General features: G+C 49.9%; 2 protein-coding genes across 2 annotated transcripts; both read left to right on the top strand.

Annotated features, from left to right (window-relative positions):
* The first annotated feature begins 3,555 nt into the window (after positions 1-3,555).
* On the top strand, positions 3,556-4,491 carry LOC142364799 (olfactory receptor 14C36-like). The gene has a single exon (XM_075444927.1). The coding sequence runs from the start codon at positions 3,556-3,558 to the stop codon at positions 4,489-4,491; it is 936 nt and encodes a 311-aa protein (XP_075301042.1).
* A 7,664-nt stretch (positions 4,492-12,155) lies between these two features.
* Positions 12,156-13,079, top strand: LOC104339321 (olfactory receptor 14C36). Its single transcript, XM_009945472.2, has one exon. The coding sequence runs from the start codon at positions 12,156-12,158 to the stop codon at positions 13,077-13,079; it is 924 nt and encodes a 307-aa protein (XP_009943774.2).
* The last annotated feature ends 11,315 nt before the right edge of the window (positions 13,080-24,394 follow it).

The raw sequence follows: 24,394 nt of genomic DNA, 5'->3' as shown, positions 1-24,394 counted from the left end.
GTGGGATGAAGAGATGCCCTGAGGGACTCCAGCTCCTCCTCTCTGTGCCCCAGGCTGAGGTCATTGGTGCATGTCTGGGCTGCAGCACCTCAGCTGTGGCCCATCTGTGCTGAGAGCAGACTGGCAAAAAGAAACCTGCTACCAAGGGCCCAAGGCCTTGTGTGTGCAAAGGCTTTGCTTCAGAGCAGAGACATGCTGGAGGGGATGACAGGTGGCAATGTAAAGGAGAAGTGAGGTGCCCACCAAGAGAGCAAACCCTGCTTTTGATAATGCCAGGAAAGGAGTTTGATGTCTGCTGTGTCTCTGCAGCCCTGAGGTGTGGTGAAGGTGAAGCTGATCTCAGGAAGGAAGAGATGATGTCGAAAATGTCCTTGGGTGTGGATGTCACTGTGAAAATTATCAGCCTGATCCATGATTGTGACATCAAAGGGAAGGTTAAATAAAGGAGGAGAGAACAACGAGCAGAGTTTGAGAGGGAATGCCCTCAAGTGAAGACCCTGCTGTGAAGTGCTTGCTGTTCACGCTCTGCTGTTCATCCACTGGATAGAGAAGGGACAGAATTTGTGTCACTGCAGCGGTGGGATTCTATCACTGCCCAAAGGCACCAAATCTGTGTGAGATGCCCTGGGTGGTGCATGTCACACAGCGAATGTGAGTGGGGATGGGGTTCCCGCATAGGACCTGTGCTGTGCATGTCAGGTGCATGCTGTTTTCCTGGAGAGTCCTGGCACCTTCAATAGTCATAGATGTCTGTAAATGTAAAATACATGAGGATTCAGCTGCCCTGAATGAGGTTAGGCAATGAAGGGATGCACATGAGACAAATCGCATCATACTGTTAAGGCCATGCAGACAATACAGCTGATGGAGAATAGAAAGAAAGACCTGCCTCTCCCTGTGCCGCAGGACTCCATATGGTCAAGCTGATTACATCGATCAACAGTCCTGGACATATAGAAATATTTGCAGGTTCAGTTCTCTTGAATGTGGGCACTTTCTGTCATTGAAGTTGACCAAAGGCATTTCCCACCAGCCTCCAGGAAGGTGCCCTCAGATGCTGCTGTGTCTCTATGAACTGCTCCATTAGAGCTTGCAGTTGGCCGCAAGCATCTTGGTCACCTTCGAAACCAATCCTGTCACCAGGTATCTGTGTCTAAAGTTCTTCCTCCTGTCCTCCATATTTATCAATAATCAAGGGAGTTGAGACAAGGAGCTCCCATGCAGAAGCCTATTTGGTGCCCATCTGAACTGAGGCAAGAGGAATCCCACCTCCTGTGGCTTTGTGGTGTGCATGAGAGTGAGCTGAGTCCTCTTCTAGCCCCAGGACTTCAGATCAAGGATGAGACGCCTCAGATGAATAGGCTGAAACCCTTCCCTCAGCAGGGGTAAAGGAGATCCCTCCCTGTCACTCTCTGGTTGTCCTGTCTAATGATGGGGCAAGGAAAGATGACTTTTGTTTCTAACTGTTTTTCCAATAAAGATATGACACTGTAGAATAGAAGTGTTTCTCCCTAACAGAGGGAGGGAACATGAGTGATGACTTCATCCTGTTTCACAGCGTGTTCCCCTGGAACCCCAGGGACACCTCGAGGGAGCCCAGAGAGGGCAGAACCAGAGACACATTGGGCAGTCTTGTGATGCTGATCTGAGCTGGGCTCCTGGGATGGAGGGAGCTCATGGCAACAGGGAAACACTTCAAAGAGACAGCTCTGCCCAGAAGCAGTTTCTCTGCAAAGCACAGCAGGGCTGCGGGCACTGCCTGCGGGCAGCGAGGGGAGAGGAGTGAGACAGAGAGGTTAAAGGCAGTGTGGGGTGGGAGAATGCCGAGAGCTCACTGAGAGAAAGATATTTTCAGCCATTGACACGGTAAGTCTCCACGTGAAGAGCAACATATCTGCACTTTGTGGAAAGATCTACTAAAGCTGTCACACCCCCCAGACTATGGGATGGACCTTGAGGAATATCACAGCTTTTCTCTTGCTGTAGGTGAGAATGTGCTGCAAAGAAGGACTTGCCTGCTGCACCACGACAGGTACAGGGCAAGGCAGTTCCCTTCTCGCAAGGACGGCTGCAGGGCTATGAAGGTGGATGTGCAGCCTGGGCTGCCCGAAATTGTCCTGCAGAACAGGGTCTCTGCACCAACATGAGGCTCTGTGCTGGGGCAGGGACTCTGCTGCCTGCCAGGGTCAGCACTCAGCCTGCCCAAGGAGCTCCCCAGGTTACTGCGAGGAGAAGCTGTGTGCGGAACAGAAACCCCGAGAAAGGCAGGGCAGGGTCCTTCTGCTATCAAGAAACAGCTACATGGGTCAGGGAATCTCACAGATCCAGATCTCCCCAGGATATTTTCCAGTTGATATGTGAAGGGGAAGGTCAAAGAAGGGGTGACTATCAAGCTCTCAAGTTACTTGCCCTGTTCCCTCTGAGGATCTCAGGGACTGAGAGCAACGACCTGGCAATGTGCACAGATGGGTGAGGGTAGCAGTGTCCTGAGTGCCTGGCTGCCTCTGCCTCTTTCATGTAGAACCTCACTGTGTTTCTCCTTCCTGCTCCACTTGTCTGTGTTACTGAAGTAGTACCCATGTTTGCTCCATCAGGCTCTCTGGGGATGGGAGTTTCAGCTGCAGAGTCAGACACTGATTGTGTGGGTCCTCCCAGGCAGCCATGTCCATGGGAATGAGGTGTGCCAGTCTTCTCTAAGCTGTGGTGCATAGGACAGTGAAGTCTGTGGGCCCAGAGAACAAGCTAGATTTCCCATAGTCAGAATTCATCACTAGGACACATGGCTATCTTCCTGAGGTGTTCTTCAAAGCTATGAGCAGGGCTCAAGAATGCATATCTTTCTAATAACACAATTGTGTTATCTGAAAAGCCCCATGAAGCAGCGCAGAGATGCTACGCCCAACAGAGGAAATGCTCTTGGGTTGGTGAAATGAGCCGCATGTGTCCTTGACTACAAGTGGGGTGCTGAGACCTTGAGTAAGAGTGAGATGTTTAGTGGTCTGCTGTGTATCCTGCTGCTCTTCAGCTGTGTCTGGTGGCTTTTCAGGATAACATGGGAGGGCGATCACTCTCAATCTCAGAATAGTGTAAGCCCAGAGCAGCTGGGCAGCCCTGTTCTCCCTGAGTGCTACAGAAATGCTGAGGGTTTCTGACGTCCTAGAACACTACCCAGGTGCGCTGGGGGCAGCTCTGAAAATCCCAAAGGACTCAGCCTGACTTTGCCTTCCTCATTTCTTAGCACTGGGAGTGCAGGTGCTGAAAAGCCCTTTTGAGTCAGGAGCAGTTTCAAGGGCCAAAGTCGAACACCAGGATGTCCCCTTACCCCCACCAAGCCCATGAACCCCAATGTTGCAGAGCATGGCTGAATCCTTGGCAGCCATTGCTCAAAGGTCCAACCAGAGCTACAGCCACAGAGCTTAAAGAAAGTCTCCTAAAAAAAGAAAGGGGAGTATGTGTAGCAGAGGGAAAGTCTGTAAGAAACAGCTCAGAGACGTATCCCCGAAATTCCCACTGTTTTTTCTTCCTTGGACAGGAATATTTTCCCAGAGAGAGCAAATGCCTAATGGCAGCTCCATCACCGAGTTCGTCCTCCTGGCGTTCGCAGACACCTGGGAGATGCAGCTCTTGCACTTCTGGCTCTTCCTGGCCATCTACCTGGCTGCCCTCCTCAGCAACGGCCTCATCATCACCACCATAGCCTGTGACCACCGCCTCCACACCCCCATGTACTTCTTCCTCCTCAACCTCTCCCTCATCGACCTGGGCTCCATCTCCACCACTGTGCCCAAATCTATGGCCAATTCCCTCTGGGACACCAGGGACATCTCCTATGCAGGATGTGCTGCCCAGCTCTTTCTGTTTGCCTTCTTGGTTGTAACAGAATATTGTCTTCTGACCGTTATGGCCTATGACCGCTATGTTGCCATCTGCAGACCCCTGCACTATGGGTCTCTCCTGGGCAGCAGAACTTGTGTCCACGTGACAGCAGCTGCCTGGGGCAGTGGGTTGCTCAATGCCCTCCTGCACACTGCCAACACATTTTCCATACCCCTCTGCAAGGCCAATGCTGTGGATCAGTTCTTCTGTGAAATCCCCCAGATCCTCAAGCTCTCCTGCTCACACTCTTACCTCAGGGAATTTGGCCTTCTTGCGGTTAGTGTTTCTTTTGCTTTTGGGTGTTTTGTTTTCATTGTGCTGTCTTATGTGCAGATCTTCAGGGCCGTACTGAGGATCCCCTCTGAGCAGGGACGGCACAAAGCCTTTTCCACGTGCCTCCCTCACCTGGCCGTGGTCTCCCTGTTCACCTGCACTGCAATGTTTGCCTACCTGAAGCCCCCCTCCATCTCCTCCCCATCCCTGGACCTGGTAGTGTCATTCCTCTACTCAGTGTTTCCTCCAGCAGTGAACCCCCTCATCTACAGCATGCGAAACCAGGAGCTCAAAGATGCCCTGAAGAAGCTCATTCCATCTGTCGTGTTTCAGCAGCAATAAGCTACCCCTGTCTCTTCACAGGTGATTTCCAATGTATCTGGGGAACCTCCTGTGCTTTGGGTATTTTACCTGTGGCAATGCTGTTTGTCCAGGAATGTCTGCATCCTCTGAACTTCTCCAAATTTTTTAACTGAGCCTGTCTCACCCAGAGCTCTTTGCACATGTTTCTTACATGACATTAGAGTCGGTCTCCTATGCCTCTTCTTTTCAATAAAAGGGCATTTCCTCAGTGCCAGTCTGGAGCTTCAGCTCTTTTTCCAAAGCTGAGGTCAGGAACAGTCTCAAGAGTGTTTCTCTGTGAGGCCGTGCTGCTGTGCTGGTGTTCTCCATGGGCTCAGGTGTGGATGGCACGGAGCAATGTGTTAGGGAATGGGTCTGTCCTGAGCCTCCAGGTGTGGGTGTCCAGTTTCAATGAGAATGGTGAGTGACAAAAGGGAACTCCCTGGACTGTCTGCTCATGGCTTTCAAGCAGCACAACCCACTCAGCCTGCAGAGAAGCACCGCCATCTCAGGTACTTTTGAGGAGCATGGGGAGGGAGGAGTGACCTCCCCTGATGCAACTTGAGGCCATTACCTCTCATCCTATCACTGGTTGGTTGGGAGAAGAGACCAACATCTGCCTCACTACAACCTGCTTTCAGGTAGCTGTAGAGAGTAATAAGGTCTCCCCTCAGCCTCCTCTTCTCCAGACTAAACAGCCCCAGTTCCCTCAGCCGTTCCTCAAAGACATGTCCTCTAGACTCCTCACCAGCCTCGTTGCCCTTCTCTGAACATGCTCCAGCACCTCAATGTACTTCCTGTAGTGAGGGGCCCAAAACTGCACACAGTACTTGAGGTGAGGCCTCACAGGTGCCAAGTACAGGGGCACAATCACTTCCCTACTCCTGCTGGCCACACCATTCCTGATACAAGGCAGGATGCTGTTGGCCTTCTTGGCCACCTGGGCACACTGCTGGCTCATGTTCAGCCGGATGTCGACTAGCATGGTCCCTATGGTCCTTTTCCGCTGGGTAGCTTTCCAGCCACTCCTCCCCAAGCCTGTAGCGTTGCATGAGGTTGTTGTGACCCAAGGGCAGGACCCGGCACTTGGCCTTGTTGAAACTCATACTGTTGGCCTCGGCCCCATTGTTCTAGTCTGTAAAGATCCCTCTGTAGAGCCTTCCTGCCCTCGAACAGATCAACACTCCCGCCCAATTTGATATCTCCTGCAAGTTTACTAAGGAAGCACTTGATCCCCTCATCCACATCATTTATAAAGGTATTAAAGACGATGATTATTATTGTAAAATTATTAATAAAATAATATAGAATTACTATTTCAATAATAAACACCAGGAAGAAAGGAATTCTTCTTTTTAAAAATTCTCTTTATTTTTCCATGTACACATTAAGTGATATCAGCAATTCTGCCTTCAATTGATACTGTAACAGAGCATATGCAAATGGATTTTGAATATGGGGGGAAATCAAGACCCGTTATGTCAGAGAATCTATGGGCAGTCTTAGTCACTGTGTCCCAACCCCACCACATGTCCCACTATCCTTCTGGGACTTACAGCAGCCATGCAAAAATCTGAACTTTCTCTGTAAAGTCTGCAGCCATGTGTTTCAGCCCATGGACACCATCTCCTCCCTCCTTTGCCTGGGCAACGAGCCACACACGGACACAGGAAGATGTGTCTTAGTTGCCAACAGACATAAACACAGGCAAGCAGAATTCAAGAAAAGAGAAAAGACATTCCTCAGCTGTGTATTCAGTCTATGCTACTTCCACTGAGATCTGCCTTCCAGAGTGGATAGCCTTAGACCCATAGAGAATGTCTTTTTGTGTCAAGCACAGATCCCAAGACCACCCAAAACACTCCCTTGCCCGCCCACAGCTTAGTGGCCTTTGGAAGGGGTGGAGTGGAGAGACAGCCTTGATGCTGCGCAAGCACTGCCCAGGTAGATCCAAATCATAGGTGTGTTATCAACACCATTCTAGCTATAAATGTGAAGCACAGAGCTATGTGCTCTGCTATGGGGACAGATAACTGCATCCCAGCCAAAGTCAACACAATCTCCACCCTTTAGGCCATACTGTTTTCATCATGTTCAGATCCCACTTAATTTGAGACATTGATATACCTTCTGGCCATCTCACTGTACCTCTTTCTCATTCTTGAAATCCCCTCTTACCAACAGTTGCCACTTACACCACATACTTAAATCATTTCTATACCCAACATACAGATTTCTACATTCTCCTTATCTCCTATCCCCAGTTTTTAACGGGTAGGCAGACATAGTTTTCCCACTCCATGGGCCTCTGCCACTTCTCAAAATGTCCAGAAGAACAAGCAATGACTTGAGCCTCATCTGTCAAGATGGTTGCTCAGGAAAGGAGAAGTAGCATGTTCAATTCTTGGGTGCCAACACCAGCTTGGTTTACTTTAACGATGCCCTCACCCAGTTCCTTGTGAAACTCGCTCCTCGTCACTACAGGTAATCCCTGCTACATTACATCCTACAACACACAACTCACCTCATGGATTATTTTCCGCCAAGGTAAAATCTCCCTGAGGTCCACACTGAATCTTCCCATCCTTCCCATGAATGGCATTGCCTTTTCCCAAGGGAGGAGCAGCCCGCAGTGCCTTCCCAGCACTTTTCTGTGTGCACTACAGTGACCTCATCTGCTCCCACAGTCCATGGGGGCTTTGTCTGTGGATGCTCACCACGATGCTTAGCAGGTTTTATGCTGTTAACCAGCCAAGTCGCTTCCGCAAAATTTATATCCCAGTGCTTCCATGTCCCAGTGCACAACATGCTCAACACGGCTTTACCAGTTCGTGATATCTCTCCTACTTTCCAGAGGCTTGTGGGTGATGGGGGCTGTGATACACCTAATCAATGTTGTGTTTTTTAGCCAAGGAGTTTTTGAAGTTGTTTTGGAAATTTTCCCCATTTTCTTGCTCAGTACTTTCTGGGGTACCATGTGACCAAAAATCTTCCACTCCAGGCCCAAGGTGGTGTTTTGGGGCAGTGCCGTGGTTTACAGGATACGTTTCTGGACACCTGGTAGTTGCTTCCACCATGGTGAATACCTAGTGCTTGCTTTGGTGGGTTTGTGGCAGTAATCAATATACCCAATTCACCAGGCCTCACCATATCAGAAGCCCAGTCACTGCTCTCTATTCCAGGGAGACTTAGCTGGTGTGGTTCACTGCATTACAGCATGTTTCACATTGATGGGTGTCTCCATGATGGCTTCCATGGTCAGGTCCGTTCATCAATCATGAGCCCATCTGTATGTTACATCTCCCCCTAGAAGTCTCAAGACTTCATGCACACATTGAGTTACAAATAGATCACCTTTACTCTCTCAGACCAGGTCTACCTAAGCTACTTCAATGTTGACAGCCTTGTCTACCTGTTTTTTTTTTCGGTGTTCTTCAGGGGCATGGTTCTTGGGCAGGTGAGCATTTACCTGATGTATCTTTAGGGCAAGGTTTTCTACCTGGGCTAAAAAGTATTGCCATAACACTGCAGCCCAGGTGGGTTTACCTCTGCACTCCCAATTGGTCTTCTCTCACTGCTGCAGCCACCTCTAATTGGCATTTGCCACCATCCATGACTCAGTACAGACGCAGGGTACTGTCCACTTTTCTCATTCAACAATCTTTAGGACCAGGTGGATGGCTTTCATTTCTGCAAACTGATTGACTCACCTTCTCCTTCAAAGGCTTCAAAAACTTAGCATGTTTTTCTCCTTTCCCTCTACACTGCCCTAGTGAGGCCCCATCTGGAGTACTCTGTCCAGTTCTGGGCTCCCCAATTCAAGAAAGATGAAGAGCTACTGGAGAGAGTCCAGTGGAGGGCTATGAGGATGGTGAGGGGACTGGAACATCTCCCCTGTGAGGAGAGGCTGAGGGAGCTGGGCTTGTTCAGTCTGAAGAAGAGAAGGCTGCGAGGGGACCTAATATATACTTACAAATTTCTGCAGGGTGGGTGTCAGGAGGATGGGGCCAAGCTATTTTCAGTAGTGCCCAGCGACAGGACAAGGGGCAATGGGCACAGACCGAAGCACAGGAAGTTCCGTCTGAACATGAGGAAGAATTTCTTCCCTCTGAGGGTGACGGAGCACTGGAACAGGCTGCCCAGGGAGGTGGTGGAGTCTCCTTCTCTGGAGACATTCAAGACCCACCTGGACAAGGTCCTGTGCAGCCTGCTGTTGGTGACGCTGCTTGGGCAGGAGGGTTGGACTAGATAACCCACTAAGGTCCCTTCCAACCCCGAACATTCTGTGAATCTGTTATTCTGTGATGTGCTTGGTGTTCATGCACTGCCCTGTGTCCACTGGGTAGAGAAGGGACAGACCTTGCATCACTGCAGTGGTGGGATTCCGTCACTGCCCAAAGGCACCAAATCTGTGTGAGGTGCCCTGGGTGGTGTCTGTCACACAATGAGTCTGAGTGGGGATGGGGCTCCTGTATAGAACCTGTGCTGTCCATGTCAGGTGCATGCTGTTGTCCTGGAGAGCCCTGGCACCTTCAATAGTCATAGATGTCTGTAAATGTAAAATAAATGAAAATTCAACTGCCCTGATGAGGTTAGGCAATGAAGGGATGCGCAGGAGACAAATGCCATCATATCGTTCAGGCAATGTAGACAATACAGCTGATGGAGAACAAAAAGCGAGAGAGTTGGCTCTCCCTGTGCCACAGGACTCCATTTGGTCAGGCTGTTTACATCCATCAGCAGCCCTGGACATAAGGAATATTTGCAAGTTTAGTTCTCTTAAATTTGGGCACGTTCAGTCATTTAAGTCAGCCGAAAGCATTTCCCACCAGCCTCCGGGAAGGTGCCCTGAGACACTGCCCTGCCTCTAAGAACTGCTCCACTAGAGCCTGCAGTTACCAGCAGGCATCTTGTTCAACTCTGGAACCAAAACTGTCACCAGGTGTCTGTGTCTGAACATCTTCCTCCTGCTCTCCACTTCCAATAACTAGCAAGGGAGCTGAGGCAAGCAGCTTTCATGCAGAAGCCTATTTAATGTCCATCTGAACTGAGGCAAGAGGAATCCCACCTCCCGTGGGTTTGTGTTGTACGTGAGACAGAGCTGAGTCCTCTTCTAGCTTCAGGACTTCAAACCCAGGTTGAGCTGCCTCGAATGACCAGGCTGCATCCCTTCCTTCATCAGGGGTAGAGGAGATCCCTCCCTGTCACTTTCTGGTTTTCCTGTCTAAGATGGGACTGGGATAGTTGATTTTTGTTTCCAACTCTTTCTCTGAGAGGAGAAATGACACTGTAGAAAAGAATTTCATCTCTCCAGCTGAGGGAGGAATCATCAGTGATGACTTCAGCCTGTTTCACAGCAGGTTCCCCTGGAGACAAAAAGACACCTTAAGTGAGCCCAGAGGGCAAAAAGAACCAGAGACACATTGAGCTCCTCCTGTGCTGCTGAGCTGAGGCTGAGCTTCTGGGACGGACAGAACTCATGGTAAGTGGGCAGCGCTGCAGAGAGACAGCTGTGCCCAGGAACAGCTCCTCTGCAAAGCCCAGCAGGGCTGAGGGCACTGCCTGCAGGCAGCGAGGGGAGAGGAGTGAGGCAGAGAGAGGTTAAAGGCAGCATGGGGTGGGAGGGTACTGAGAGCTCACTGGGGGAGAGATGTTTTCAGCCATTGACACGGTAAGTCTCTGCATGAAGGGCAATGTATCTGCACTTTGTGGAAAGATCTCCTCAAGCTGGCACACCCCACAGCCCATGGTGGGGTGAGGAATATCATTGCTTGTCTGTTGTAGAAGGTGAGGATGTGCTGGAAAGCAGGGACTGCCTGCTGCACCCTCAGAGGGACGGGCCATGACAGCTGCCTTCTCCCAGGGACGGCTGCAGGGTTGGGAAGGTGGATGGGCAGCCCAGGCTGTGCACCCAGGATGTGCACCCCAGGGGCTGTGTGCTGGGGCAGGGACTGTGCTGCTTGTTAGTGCCAGCACTCAGCCTTCCTGGGGAGATCCCCAAGACACTACAGAGAGAAGCTGTGGGTGGAAAGAGTGACCTTTGGCAGGGCAGGGTCCTTCTGCTGCATGGGTCAGGGCTCCTCACAGCTCCAGATCACCCCCAGGGCATTTCCAAGAGAGCTTTTCAAGATGGAGCTGTCTGAAGGGGAAGGTGCCTGTCTTCTGAGGTTTTTCATCTTTGTGTTTTATGGTGGGCATTGGGACATTTTGAAAGGGAATTTTCAATTTTTAATTAAAGGTGGATTTACTGCAGAGATAAGAAGGGTTCCTGAGTCTGCATTTTCCCTTTCCAGCTGTGGGGACTACAGACAGCACCAGCATCCCCTGGCCAGTTTCATCAGGGTTTGTGTGAGCTGCCCTTTAGTCCCTGCACACGCGGAGAGGCTGCAGGGCAGAGCTGGGCACACAGGGGCTGGACTGGGGTCTGTGAGCACTGGCAGGGAGGAGATGTGGGGCCAGAGCAAGAGCTCCTGGCAGGGACAGCTCCAGGCAGTCGAGATGGGCAGGAAGGGAGGGAAATGCTCATGGAATCCCTGTTGCAGGGGAGATACGGGCACCTCCTGGCCATGTCCTGCAGTGTAGATGCCTTCCCTGAGCAATCCCCTTCCTCTCTTCTCTGCCTCTCCCCTTGCCTCTCTCAGCCAAATCCTCACTCTATTCTTCCTTTTTTCTCCTGTTGTCTCTTTTAAATTTATCTTTTTGTTGCTGTCACTCTCTGGGGATGGGAGTTTCAGCTGCAGAGCCAAACTCTGATCTTTTTTCTCCATTCCTGCAGATGTGACCATGGGAACAAGTGTCCCACCTTCCCTCTGACTTGTGGGGCTGCGGGCAACGCAGCCTGTGGGGCTGGGGACCGAGTCAATTTTCATTTAAAGAGATGAAGGTGTCAGATGCCTTCCAGGATGCAAACGTGACCCATAGCAGCTGTGTTTTATCTTAAAACCCCGTGGAGAAGCACAGAGATACTACTACTGAGGATATGCTGTTGGGCTGCTGAAATGAACTGTGTGTGTTCTTGGCTAGAAGTGGGGTGCTGAGACCCATGGAAAGAGTGAGACAGTTAGTGGTCTCTGTTCTCAGCAGTGTCTCCATCTCAGCAAGCTGCAAGCCCAAGGCAGTTCAGAAGAAGACAGAGGGACAGAACAGCTTTACTGTCTTTGCACTAAGAAAGGGGCAAGCCTTTTGCCTCACAAGACTGGTTCTTCTCTGCTGAGGGTTTCTCACATCTAAACACGCTCCCCAAGTTTACATGAGGGAAGCAGAAAAAACCCAAACGTGTCAAAATTAGTTCTGCTTTCCTGGATCCTCAGCACTGCCAATGCAGATGTTGAAAATCCATTTTGCAGTAAGAACAGGTTTCTCAAACAAAGTTGAAAACCAGGTCTGGCCCCTGCCCTTATCATTTTCGTGAACTCACGGCTAGAGAGCAGGGCTGCCTTCTGGGTAGCCAGTGGGGAGAAGTCCTGCTCCTCGTTGTACACTCAGACAGCACCCACAACAGCTGCAGCCACAGACCTGAAGGAAGGGATCTTGGAAAAAATTGTGCTGTGTATGTAACAGGGTGAGGGTCTAGGAGAAAGTCTTTGATTTTCCTCTGAGATATCTCCCCTAAATCTTCATTGATTCTTCCTCTAGGAATAGAACCCCATACCCAGAGGAAGCAAATGTCCAATGTCAGCTCCATCACCCAGTTCCTCCTCCTGGCATTCGCAGACACACGGGAGCTGCAGCTCTTGCACTTCTGGCTCTTCCTGGGCATCTACCTGGCTGCCCTTTTCAGCAATGGCCTCATCATCACTGCCGTAGTCTGTGACCACCGCCTCCACACTCCCATGTACTTCTTCCTCTTCAACCTCTCCCTCCTCGACCTCGGCTCCATCTCCGCCACTCTCCCCAAATCCATGTCCAGTTCCCTCTTGGACTCTAGGGCCATCTCCTACTCAGGATGTGCTGCCCAGCTCTTTTTCTTTCTCTTCTTCATTTCAGCAGAATTATTTCTTCTGACTGTCATGGCCTATGACCGCTACATTGCCATCTGCAGACCCTTGCACTATGGGACACTCCTGGGCAGCAGAGCTTGTGTCCACATGGTAGCAGCTGCCTGGAGCAGTGGTTTTCTTTACGCTGTGCTGCACACTGCCAATACTTTTTCCATACCCCTCTGCAAGGGCAATGCCCTGGACCAGTTCTTCTGTGAAATCCCCCAGATCCTCAAGCTCTCCTGCTCAAACTCCTACCTCAGGGAAGATGGGCTTGTTGTGGTTAGTGTATCTATAGGTTTTGGGTGTTTTGTTCTCATTGTGCTGTCCTATGTGCAGATCTTCAGGGCCGTGCTGAGGATCCCCTCTGAGCAGGGACGGCACAAAGCCTTTTCCACATGCCTCCCTCACATGGCCGTGGTCTCCCTGTTCATCAGCACTGGCACATTTGCCTACCTGAAACCACCCTCCATCTCCTCTACATTGCTTATTCTGTTTGTGGCAGTGCTGTATTCTGTGGTTCCATCAATACTGAACCCCCTCATCTATAGCTTGAGGAACCAGGAGCTCAAGAATGCAGTGTGGAAACTGGTGACTGGATGTTCCTAAGCAGCAATACACTTCCTGTCTACTTCTGAACATTGTAATGTACTGCAAGACCAGGTTGTCTTTGGTCATTTGTTTTGTTTCTTTTGGTTTATTTTCTTCATAGTCTTGGTTGTGATAATGTTCTCTACAACGAATTGCCATCATTCCTCCCAATGCTATTTCATTATCTACCTGTCGTGTGTGACCCAGAGACTGTGTAAATCAAGAGCCATGTTCTTGGTGTGTTTAAAAACAATAAAGGACCTTGTAATTGCTTGATTGTCCAAGATCCCTCTTCCAAGACTTTCTCTGGAGCTGCAGGGGCACCTCCAGAGGGGCAGGGCAAAAGAGTCCCAGCACAGCAGCAGTGCTAGGGAGCACCAGCACTTGGTCTTTTCTGAGCTGCTCTCTTTCCAACTCCATGAAGTCCTTCTGAGCCCTTGGGTACTGTAAGACCTGAGCGCTCTGGCAGCTTGGTCCCAATCCTATGGGAGTGAAAGGGGATCTCCTCAAGGCAGTGCCTGAAGGCTTCAGACTGTTTCTAACAGTGTTCTCAAGAACATGCCCAGGAAAGTCCCCTGGAGAGGAAAACACAGTGAAGAGCTGAGCTGAACTGTGTGAGTGGGAAGTCTGGGGGGACACAGCAGTGTCCTCGCACAGACAAGTTTGCTGGGAGAGACACGAAGGACCAGCAAAAAAGTGTCTGGTCTGTGTCCATGTTTATTGGAAACCCTGGGCAAGACCCTCCATGGTAGTTGTCACTTAGCAGCCAATAACAACAAGAATTTCCAGGGCTGGTTTCTCACTACAGCTTGGAGAGTTTCTTTATCTCTCCATGCAGGGACACCAAATGACATGGTCAGAAGTTCAGGTTTGTGTTGCATGGCCAAGACACAACCATGCACACTGTGTGCTAGTGGGGAGAAGAACCCGAGTGAGCACAAATGCCATCAGCTATGCCTAGAGGTGGCCATGAAGGCCATGAGGTCTTCTGGGACAGAGAGTGTCTTCAGGTCACTTCACTTTAACCTGTAACTTACCCTGGGAAACCTCCTGAATGTGGCACTGTCATGTGGTTCCTTGAACTGAGGTCCACGTGGCCATTCCTCATGCCATGGGGAATCTCTGATGCGTGCAGACCAGGGCAACACACCACACGGTTGAGGTGCCTCTGGGAGTGGCAGGAGGCAGCCAGGGAAACACTACGCCTGCTGCAGTGCCCTGCCTCTGCCTCTGCCTGTGCAGGGAAGCACTTGTGTCGCTGAACAGCCCTGTCAGAACCCTGACATTTCTGGGAGTGACTTCAGGAACAAGTCCCACCATCCCAAGGAGATTTCTCTCACCTGCCTTGTCAGCTTTGTTGCAAATGTCCCTGGGTGCTGTGTCACCTCCCTTGTCTTTAGGGCCCGTCCTTTTCATTAGAAAGAAGCACATCTCACCAACGCAGTCAGAAAGGGTTCTGAAAGCATGAGCAGCATTGCCCTGTAGAAGACAGCATTTCATTACTTTCACAAAGCACAAGAGCATGTCTAGGGATCAGGAATGCAGTCAGAGGCACGCACCATGTTTCCCCGCTCTGAACTTCCTTGACAATTTCTGTAAGCTCCTACACAGAGAAAGAACTCTTGGGTGTTCTACCAGGAGACAGGGGACATGAAGACCAAAAGCTTTGCATGGAAAAAGGGGACTAGGACAATCAGACGTTATCAATGGAGTTTTCTGTAACAGGGAATGGGGAAAGTCCCCAGCTTTCGGATAAATCTTTTCATTCTTTCTCTCCTGCTCTGCCACATACTGGAGGTTTGGAACACCTTCGTCATGGGACTGCTGCTGGGAATCTTGGAAACCTGCTACAGCTCCACCACCCTGACAGCACAGTCTCTACTCCCAGAAAGGGTAGTGCTATTTCCTGCACCTTTTGCATTTATGGAGTGATTCTGGCTGGTGGCGACACCTTACAAGGAGTACTTAGCTGTATGCCACCCCCTGCTCTGCTCTCTGTAAGACTCATGAACTGCAAGGGCTGTCTCCAGAAGGCAATTGCACCATGGCTAGGGGGATTTCTGTCACCTACACTCATCATTTTGTTCTTGTCCCCTCTACATTTTGTGGCCCCCATGTATCGCACCACTTCTTCTGTGGTTTTGCCCCAGTACTGGGACAATCCTGCAGTGACACCATGACACTCCTGCTCTTTGATTTCAAGATTGCTTTCAAGATCCAATCTTCCACTTCCTGTTCCCCCTGGCATCCTATGGGTGCATCAGAGCTTCCACCCTGGGGCAGCTTTCCTGCCCAGCGTGGGTTGGCAGAAGGCCTTGTCTACCTGCTCCCCTCACCTCACTAGTGTCACTCTTTTCTACAGCATCCCTCATCCTGGCCTGTGTAACACCCAGGACAGCCCTACTGAGAGACAGTTTGACAAAACCTTTTTTCTCCACCATCCTTGCCCCTGCTCAGTCCTCTCATCTACAGCCCCATGACCACAAACTTGTGGGGCAGGGAATCACTCAGAAAACCACTCAGGAATGCTGTCAGCTGCACAGAGAGCCCATTAATATTCTGTGCCTGTAGGAAGAAATCACTTCTCGTTCTCTTCTGAACAGGCCATGAGGACCTGGACAGGCACATCTTGTGTCCTGGGCATTCCCCAGGAAATGTGGGATACGGAGACAGCTTTTGGTGTCAGGGATATCAAGAAGGCAGGCCAGTGTCATTGTGAGACCTCTGTCAAACATCTTGAAAAGGCCAGAGCCATCAGAGAGGTTCGTGAGGATTTGAAAAAGGCAGGCGTGAAATAAGTCCTCAAAAAGGGCAGGAAGAAAGCTTGTGTTGGTTGTTCTCCTCCTGCCTCCTGCCTCAGGGCTTGAAATCCTGGGAGACCTCGCTTGTGGTAACTGAGGCAAAGAGTACAGAGGCTATCTCAGAGCTATCTACATCTCCTCTTACCAAACTCAGCAGAGGTCCCACGCTCTCTTTGTTTATTCTTATACAGTTCCTGATGCATCAACAGCTCATTTTGTTCTCATTTCATCCTCCTTTCAATTTCAACTGAGTTTTTATGAGGATTAATGGTGTGTTTGAAGGAGGCTGTCCTTGAAGACGAGATGTATCCAGGTACACTGTGAAAATACTTGTTCTGTCCTGTTCCTTGACTGTGTCATCATGGGTGTGAGTATTGACCCCAGTGTGATGTGCTTTGTGTTCACATAATGCTTGCAGATATTGATTAGAGGAGGGACAGACCTTGCATGTCTCATGCATCTGACTGCCGCGATTGAGAGACGGGACACCTGCTTGATACAAGCAGAATGTACGTTTTATTGTCCTTACACACATACATTTATACAGATCAGAAGGCAGCGTGTTTTAAACTGATTGGTTAAGTTTCAAACTAGGCACCTATTGATTGGTTAACACAGTTGCTATCACAGACACATTCTTTTCCTAAGCTTATCTAAACTAAGGCCATGCAGACACATTCTTTTCTTATCTAAGGCCCTGCTTCCTCCTTCAAGATAGCTCGGCACTATCTCTCTTCTTCCCAGGGTTTATGGCCCACAAGTTCCAACACATCCTTCCTTATCAATTGCACGGCGCTGGGGGCCCTGCTGAGGCCCACATCTCCCCCTTCCTGTTGTACAATAAGAATTTCTTTTACTGAGCGTGTTATTAGTTTTTGCAAACACTGCAACAGGCATGGAAGAAGTAATAACAGAAAAATAAAAACAGCCAAAGCATACACTGCTGTCTTTATAGCATTTACACAAAACCCACGGTTCACAAGTGTTACAGAAAAGACACGAAACTTTCGTGACTGGTGTCTCTGTACACTGGTTCATACAGTCCTTCCATGTTTATGATTCAACCGTCCTGATTGTCCCGGTTCTCTGGAGGAGATTCACCGACTTGTTGATCAGAAGGTTGGTCCCGGGTATGATCCAATTCGTCCTCAGACGGTTGTGGCAACGATTCGCGGAAAGGCCGCACGCTTTTCGCTGGAATCCATCAGGGGCCTCTTTCTGTGGAAACACAAGCATAAACTCTGCCCCACGTGATAAGGGGGTAGGGTCCCATGATCTTACCTGTTTCAGGATCTCGAATCAATACTGGGGCCTTGATTGTTGCTTCAAACGAAACGTTTGTATTAAAATGACGAACTATCGGAGGGTTGCTGTCTAACAGAGAACAATTCAAAAAATTAAAAACATATAAGGCTTTCTGTAGACGCTTCTCAGGGGTAGCAGTCCCTACTCCCCCTTTTTGTTGTTGTAACAAGCGTTTCAGAGATTGATGAGAGCGTTCAATTAAGGATTGGCCTGTAGGGGAGTGAGGAATGCCAGTAACGTGAGTAATACCCCAGGAGTTAGAAAAGGCTTTTGTTGCGGCGGACACGTAGGCAGGGCCGTTGTCCATCTTGATTTCAGAGGGTATACCTAAAGTGGCAAAGGCACGCATTACATGTTTTTGAACATCACGTGTGTTTTCTCCTGTGTGGCAGGAGGCAAATAGGGCACCAGAAAAGGTATCAATGGAAGAGTGAATACATTTTAGATGACCAAATTCTGAAAAGTGGGTTACATCAGTTTGCCACAGTTGTAAGCTCTGCAGTCCCCTAGGATTAACCCCTCCCGCTACCGACGGAAAGGAGTGTTTTTGACAGTCAGGACACACGGCGATAATATTAGTTGCTTGCTGGGTAGTGAGGTCAAATTGGCGTTTAAGACCTCCAGCATTCTTGTGAAAAAAAGAATGGTTGAGTTTAGCCTGTGCTATGTGATGTGGTAATACTTGCACTGGTAACGTAAGCATATCAGCTCGTCGATTCCCTTCTGCAATAAAACCAGGTAAAGCAGTATGTGCCCTGACGTGCATGACAAAATAGGGATGAGGGCGCGAGTCCAGGAGGAAAATAAGTTCCTGCAATAAAGCAAACAATTCAGAATGTGAGACATCACGTAACACAGATGCTTCAGCCCGTTCAACAATTCCTGTAACATAAGCTGAGTCAGTAATTATGTTAAGCAGCGTGGACCACTTTCGGAAAACTCGAACAACCGCGTTCAGTTCTACTATCTGAGGAGAACCAGGCACAGTCTCTATATCCGAGTTCCATTGTCCACGCTGGTCATCCCACCATAAGATGACCGATTTATGCGACTTTCCAGAGCCGTCCGTAAACACGGTGAGGGCCTGCAAGGGTTGGTCGCTTCTTTTTGGCCTGGACAGAAGATGAAAGTCAGCATTGAGTAGCTTATGAGATGGCGGGTGAGAAGTAAGTTGGCCTGTGTAGCCAGCTATTGCTACACTGAAGGCATCGGATTGTTGGTGGAGCCACTGTAAGTAAGTACTTGCCACAGGCAAACAGATGCAGGCAAAGTCCATTCCTGATAGTGTCAGTAAACGTTGCCGGGCTCTAATGATTAAAGATGCAAACATCTCGTGCTGTGTTGAAATAGTCTTTGAAGATTGATTGGGTAAGAAAATCCATTCAATAATTAGCAGTGCGTCTGATTTCTGAAAATCCCACTGAAATATTAGCGCATGAGGTTGTCGAGTGGGGTTTAAAATAATCAGAAAAAAGGGTAGCTCGGGAGCCCATCGATGTGCTTGTCGAAGACTAATTGCTGTAGCAACCTTTTGCAGGGAAGTAGTGGCTTCAGGGTCAAGACTGTGGGGGGAGAGTAAGTCAGTGTCCCCTTTTAGCAGTCTAAATAAAGGACTTAAATCTGCATTAGAAATCCCCAACAGTGGTCGAACCCAATTGATTGTTCCCAACAATTTCTGTACATCATGTAAATTCTGTATGTCTGTCTGTATCTGCAGAGGTTGGGGAATTATAGTCTGGGCCCTGATGCGCCAACCTAAGTATTTCCATGGAGATATTTTTTGAACCTTTTCCAGTGCAATACAGAGGCCTGCCGAGTTAACGGCAGCCATGACAAGAGCCACGGCTTCCTCCATGACTTCATGGAGTTGTGCAGCCACCAGGATGTCATCCATATAGTGATACAACAAGACATTGGGCATCGTAGTTCTAACAGGAGTAAGTACTTTAGCTACATACCACTGACAAATCGTAGGACTATTCTTCATTCCCTGTGGCAGCACAGTCCACTGGTATCTTTGCAACGGGGCTTGCATGTTGACACTTGGAACTGAAAAGGCAAATTTAGGAGCATCGTCTGGATGCAGTGGGATATTAAAAAAGCAGTCTTTGAGGTCAATAACAGTCAAGTGCCAATCTCGAGGGATCATAGTAGGCGACGGGAGTCCTGGTTGAAGGGCTCCCATGTCTTCCATAGCGTCATTAATTTTTCTAAGATCATGGAGTAAGCGCCACTTGCCAGTTTGTTTCTTGATGACAAAGACAGGTGAATTCCAAGGGCTAGTGGAGGGCACGATGTGCCCTTTTGTTAACTGCTCCGTGACTAATTCCTGGAGGGCGCGAAGCTTTTCCAGAGGGAGGGGCCATTGATCTACCCAAATAGGGTCATTGGTTTTCCAAGTTAATTTCAGGGTGTCGCGCACTTCAATGGCCCCACCTAAAAATGGGTCCGAATGGACATTCCCCACTGAGACAGTACGTCGCGCCCCCACAGAACCATAGGAACAGGTAACACAAAAGGCTTAACAGAAGCCGTATGCCCTTCCGGACCTTGGATTTGGATTAATTCTACGCTTTGGTGGCTTTTACCAGTTCCCCCAATTCCAGCCAATGTCTGGGAAACATTAGCCAGAGGCCATTGTGGAGGCCACTTGGCCTGGGATATTACTGTGACATCAGCTCCAGTATCAATAATCCCATTTAATATTACTTGCTGCCCCCCACGAATAAGGGTACATTGGTACACAGGTCGTTTTTGGGAAATAGACTGTACCCATAAAATTTGTGGGTACCCCGTAGATTTAAACCCTCTCTGCCTTTGCTGAGGTTGGTTAGGAATTGGGGAGTCCGTCACTGTGGGAATCAATATCAATTGTGCTATACGGCTGCCTTCTGGTACTGTGCAAGGAGGAAACGGGGTCCATGCCATGATTTTAATTTCATCAGTACTGTCAGAATCAATAACCTCTGGTAGTACAAAAAGTCCTGACAAGGTGGTAGATGATCTTCCTAACAAAAGCGCTTGAGTTTTTGGGGGTAGGGGCCCCGAAACATTTGTTAACAATAAGTGAACCGAGGAATCGAGCAACGTTACTGTGTGGGAGGTTGCCAGGTCCAATCCGGCGCTACCAGCTGCTGTTGGGTGGAGACTTGAGACACTGCTGGTTCCCTCCGTAGGGGTTGAAACGTCGGCTGCGGTACTTGTGTCCGCACGCGTCGCTGCCCCGCGCTCCGCGATCGGTTTCCCTGTATCGGTTGACCCTGGAAATCATACTTAGACCGACATTGATTAGCATAATGATGCCCTTTTCGGCATCTAGGGCAGACCCCAGGGGCCTGGGGCCTGGTACCAGCATTGGTAGCCAAACAGTTCCTTTTCAAATGACCTGGTTTGCCGCAACCATAACAATTCCCGGGTCCCCCAGAGGCACTCATGGCCGCGAAAGCAGCAGCCATGGCTTCAAATTTATGATCCATAGTGCCAATTCTATTACAAGCCTCTACCATTTCCACCAGTGTGGGGTTTGGATTTGGGAGAGATTTCAGTAACTTTTTACAATCCACATTAGCATTTTCTACAGACAATTTTAACAACAAAATCTCCCGCGCTTCTGTGTTGTCTATCTGACGCTCCAGAGCTTGCTTCAGCCTGTCAATAAACTGCATATAAGGTTCCCAGGGGTCCTGGGTAATCGTAGTGAAGGTTTTTAGCGGTTTTTGTGAGTCAGGGACCTTAAAAAGGGCTTTTTTAGCTTTTTCACGAATCGCTTCAAGAGCTTCCCGTGGAATATCCCGGGCTTGAGCCACCGGATCAGAATACTGACCCGTGCCAGTAAGGTGCTCGATAGTCAGCGCAGCTATAGCTGCATTGCCGTGACCCACGTAAGTCGTGAGAAGTGCCTGGAGTCCCCCCTTCCAGTGTGACTCCCACAGGGAGTACTGTGTCGGAGTCAGTAACAGTTGCGCTAAAGATTTTAAATCATGCGGAGTCATAACATAAGCGTCGAAAACAGAAGACAGCAAACTTGCAAAATACGGAGACGAAAGCCCGTGCTCAGTAACAGTACGACGCAGTTCCTTAATTACCGAGAAAGATAAAGCCTCCCACTGAGCCCCCCGACCCTGACAGATCACGGGGGCTACAATTGTTTTAGCGATTTCTAACTCCCCCTCCTTCAAGGCTTGGCGTTTTATATTAGCCCACACATCGCGCGGGTTAGGGGGGTAGAGATCCGGTTCTTTTTCAGGATCCACCGGACCTGGGTCAAAAGGATCCCCCCCCGGGGGGTATCCTGCAGCACACACTCTTAAGGGTTTGTTCTCCAGCAGCACCGGAGGCGCCGTGGGAGAGTTATCCTCCTCCCCTGCTTTGTCTTTATGATTTTTCTCTTGCACTTTTAAAGTCTCAAAAACACTCCTCCACCAGGGGAGCATATGCTGCGCTTCGGCGTTCCCTGTTGTTGCCGCGTCCCATAGTTTCACCCCCACATCATCCCAAAGTTCCCGCGTAAAGATAGTAGACGCAGTTACGGTGGGCATCTTCACTTGTACCCATTTAGGCATTAGTTTAAGATCATGCCCAGAAATATTCTTTCCATGTCTTTTAAGGAGAGCTTTCATAAGCTCATATACGTCTCTGTCTGGGGAAGACGTCTGACTTCCCATGTTTCCCACAGCTCACCTCTCAGCTCCAGAGGGATTGTTTAAGCCGGCTCCTGCTTCCTTTCAGCAGCTCATTCAACGTCCTGTGGGACTCGCAGCATGCCACGCAGACAGGTGGCTCTCTCCGAATCACGTCAGGGTCACCAATTTGCCGCGATTGAGAGACGGGACACCGCTTGATGCAAGCAGGATGATCGTTTTATTGTTCTTACACACATACATTTATACAGATCAGAAGGCAGCGTGTTTTAAACTGATTGGTTAAGTTTCAAACTAGCCACCTATTGATTGGTTAACACAGTTGCTAATACAGACACATTCTTTTCCTAAGCTCATCTAAACTAAGGCCATGCAGACACATACTTTTCTTATCTTATCCAAGGCCTTGCTTCCTCCCTCAGGATGGCTCGGCACTATCTCTCTTCTTCTCAGGGTCAGGATGGCTGGGCACTAACTCCCTTCTTCCCAGGGTTTATGGCCCACAACTTCCAACACATCCTCCCTCATAAATTGCACCGCGCTGGGGGCCCTGCTGAGGCCCACACACTGAGACTTTTTCTGTCATTTGCATGCGTTTCTTTTATTTGGCTAATGGGATCTGGGAGCCCTTGAGGGCCAGCGTGTGCCGCAGCTGGTGGCCCAGTCCTGGTTCGGCCGTCTGGCGAGGGCCCCTCCAGGGTCCCTGGTGTGGTGCTGGCCTCTTGTTGGCTGGAGAGTCCTCAGAGCTGCTGGTGCTCCTCTTTGGGGGTGGCCGTGGCCCCCGGGGGCGTTCCCTGCCCCAGCTGGTAGTGGAGGGCCTGAGCACAGCCTCCCCAGGCTCCTCCTGGGGCTCTTCTTGCTCCGTGGGGATGGCAGCGGGAGCAGCGGGGCAGCTGCCAGGTGCCCACCAACAGCGGCGCATGAGGTGCCGAGGAGCTCGTCCGTGCCGGATGTTGCAGGGCTGCCGGGTGCCGCGATTGAGAGACGGGACACCGCTTGATGCAAGCAGGATGATCGTTTTATTGTTCTTACACACATACATTTATACAGATCAGAAGGCAGCGTGTTTTAAACTGATTGGTTAAGTTTCAAACTAGCCACCTATTGATTGGTTAACACAGTTGCTAATACAGACACATTCTTTTCCTAAGCTCATCTAAACTAAGGCCATGCAGACACATACTTTTCTTATCTTATCCAAGGCCTTGCTTCCTCCCTCAGGATGGCTCGGCACTATCTCTCTTCTTCTCACGGTCAGGATGGCTGGGCACTAACTCCCTTCTTCCCACGGTTTATGGTCCACAAGTTCCAACACATCCTCCCTCATCAATTGCACCGCGCTGGGGGCCCTGTTGAGGCCCACAGGCTGCCGCAGGCCCCCTGCACGGACCCCGAAATTTAGGTTTGAAGTTTGAGGTGGCAAGACAAGCAAGCAGCCCCAGTCTCTGTGCCTCTGTGCGAGCAGTGCCATGGGCAGATGAGGCTGAGCAACAGCTTTCCAGGCTAGCTCTTTCTGGCTGCGAGCTATCTGCAGACGTACCCATTTTCAGAGCAGGGGTGATGGACGCGCCCGCAACGGATTATCTAAGCAACGTTTGAATTTTGACGCAGCAAGACAAGCAAGCAGCCCCAGTCTCTGTGCCTCTGTGCAAGCAGTGCCATGGGCAGATGAGGCTGAGCAACAGCTTTCCAGGATAGCTATTTCTAGCTGCGAGCTCTCTACAGACGTACGCATATTCAGAGCAGGGCTGCCAAAGGTCCAATGCAAGGACCCCCAAAGATATGTTTGAAGTTTGAGGTGGCAAGACAAGCAAGCAGCCCCAGTCTCTGTGCCTCTGTGCGAGCAGTGCCATGGGCAGATGAGGCTGAGCAACAGCTTTCCAGGCTAGCTCTTTCTGGCTGCAATCTATCTGCAGACATTCGCATTTTCAAAGCAGGGCTGCCGGAGGCGCCCGGCACGTACCCCTCAATATACTGTTCAAGTTTGAGGTGGCAAGACAAGCAAGCAGCCCCCGTCTCTGTGCCTCTGTGTGAGCAGTGCCATGGGCAGATGAGGCTGAGCAACAGCTTTCCAGGCTAGCACCTTCTGGCTGCCAGCTACCTGCAGACGTTCACATTTTCGGAGAAGGGTTGTCGCAGCTCCAATGCACGGATTCCCAAAGCCACGTTTGAACTTTGAGGGGGCAAGACAAGCAAGCAGCCCCAGTCTCTGTGCCTCTGTGCAGGCAGTGCCATAGGCAGATGAGGCTGAGCAACAGCTTTACAGGCTAGCTCTTTCTGGCTGAGGTCTATCAACAGACGTTCCTTTTTTCGGAACATGACTTTCGAAGGCCCCATGCACAGACCCCCAAAGCTACGTTTGAAGTTTTAGGTGGCAAGACAAGCAAGGAGCCGCAGTGTCCGTGCCTCTGTGCGAGCAGTGCCATGGGGAGATGAGGCTGAGCAACAGCTTTCCAGACTAGCTCTTTCTAGCTGAGATCTATCTGCAGACATTCGCATTTTCGGAGCAGCCTTGCTGGAGGACTCAATCACGTACCACCTAAGCTACGTTTGAAGTTTGAGGTGGCAAGACAAGCAAGCAGCCCCA

The sequence above is a fragment of the Opisthocomus hoazin genome, chromosome 29, assembly GCF_030867145.1.
Source record: "Opisthocomus hoazin isolate bOpiHoa1 chromosome 29, bOpiHoa1.hap1, whole genome shotgun sequence".
NCBI classification, from domain to species: Eukaryota; Metazoa; Chordata; class Aves; order Opisthocomiformes; family Opisthocomidae; genus Opisthocomus; species Opisthocomus hoazin.
This window is presented reverse-complemented; position numbering and strand designations above follow the sequence as displayed.

Coding starts and splice junctions, on each gene's coding strand:
- LOC142364799 (XM_075444927.1), top strand. CDS start 3,556: ATGCCTAATGGCAGCTCCATCACCGAGTTCGTCCTCCTGGCGTTCGCA.
- LOC104339321 (XM_009945472.2), top strand. CDS start 12,156: ATGTCCAATGTCAGCTCCATCACCCAGTTCCTCCTCCTGGCATTCGCA.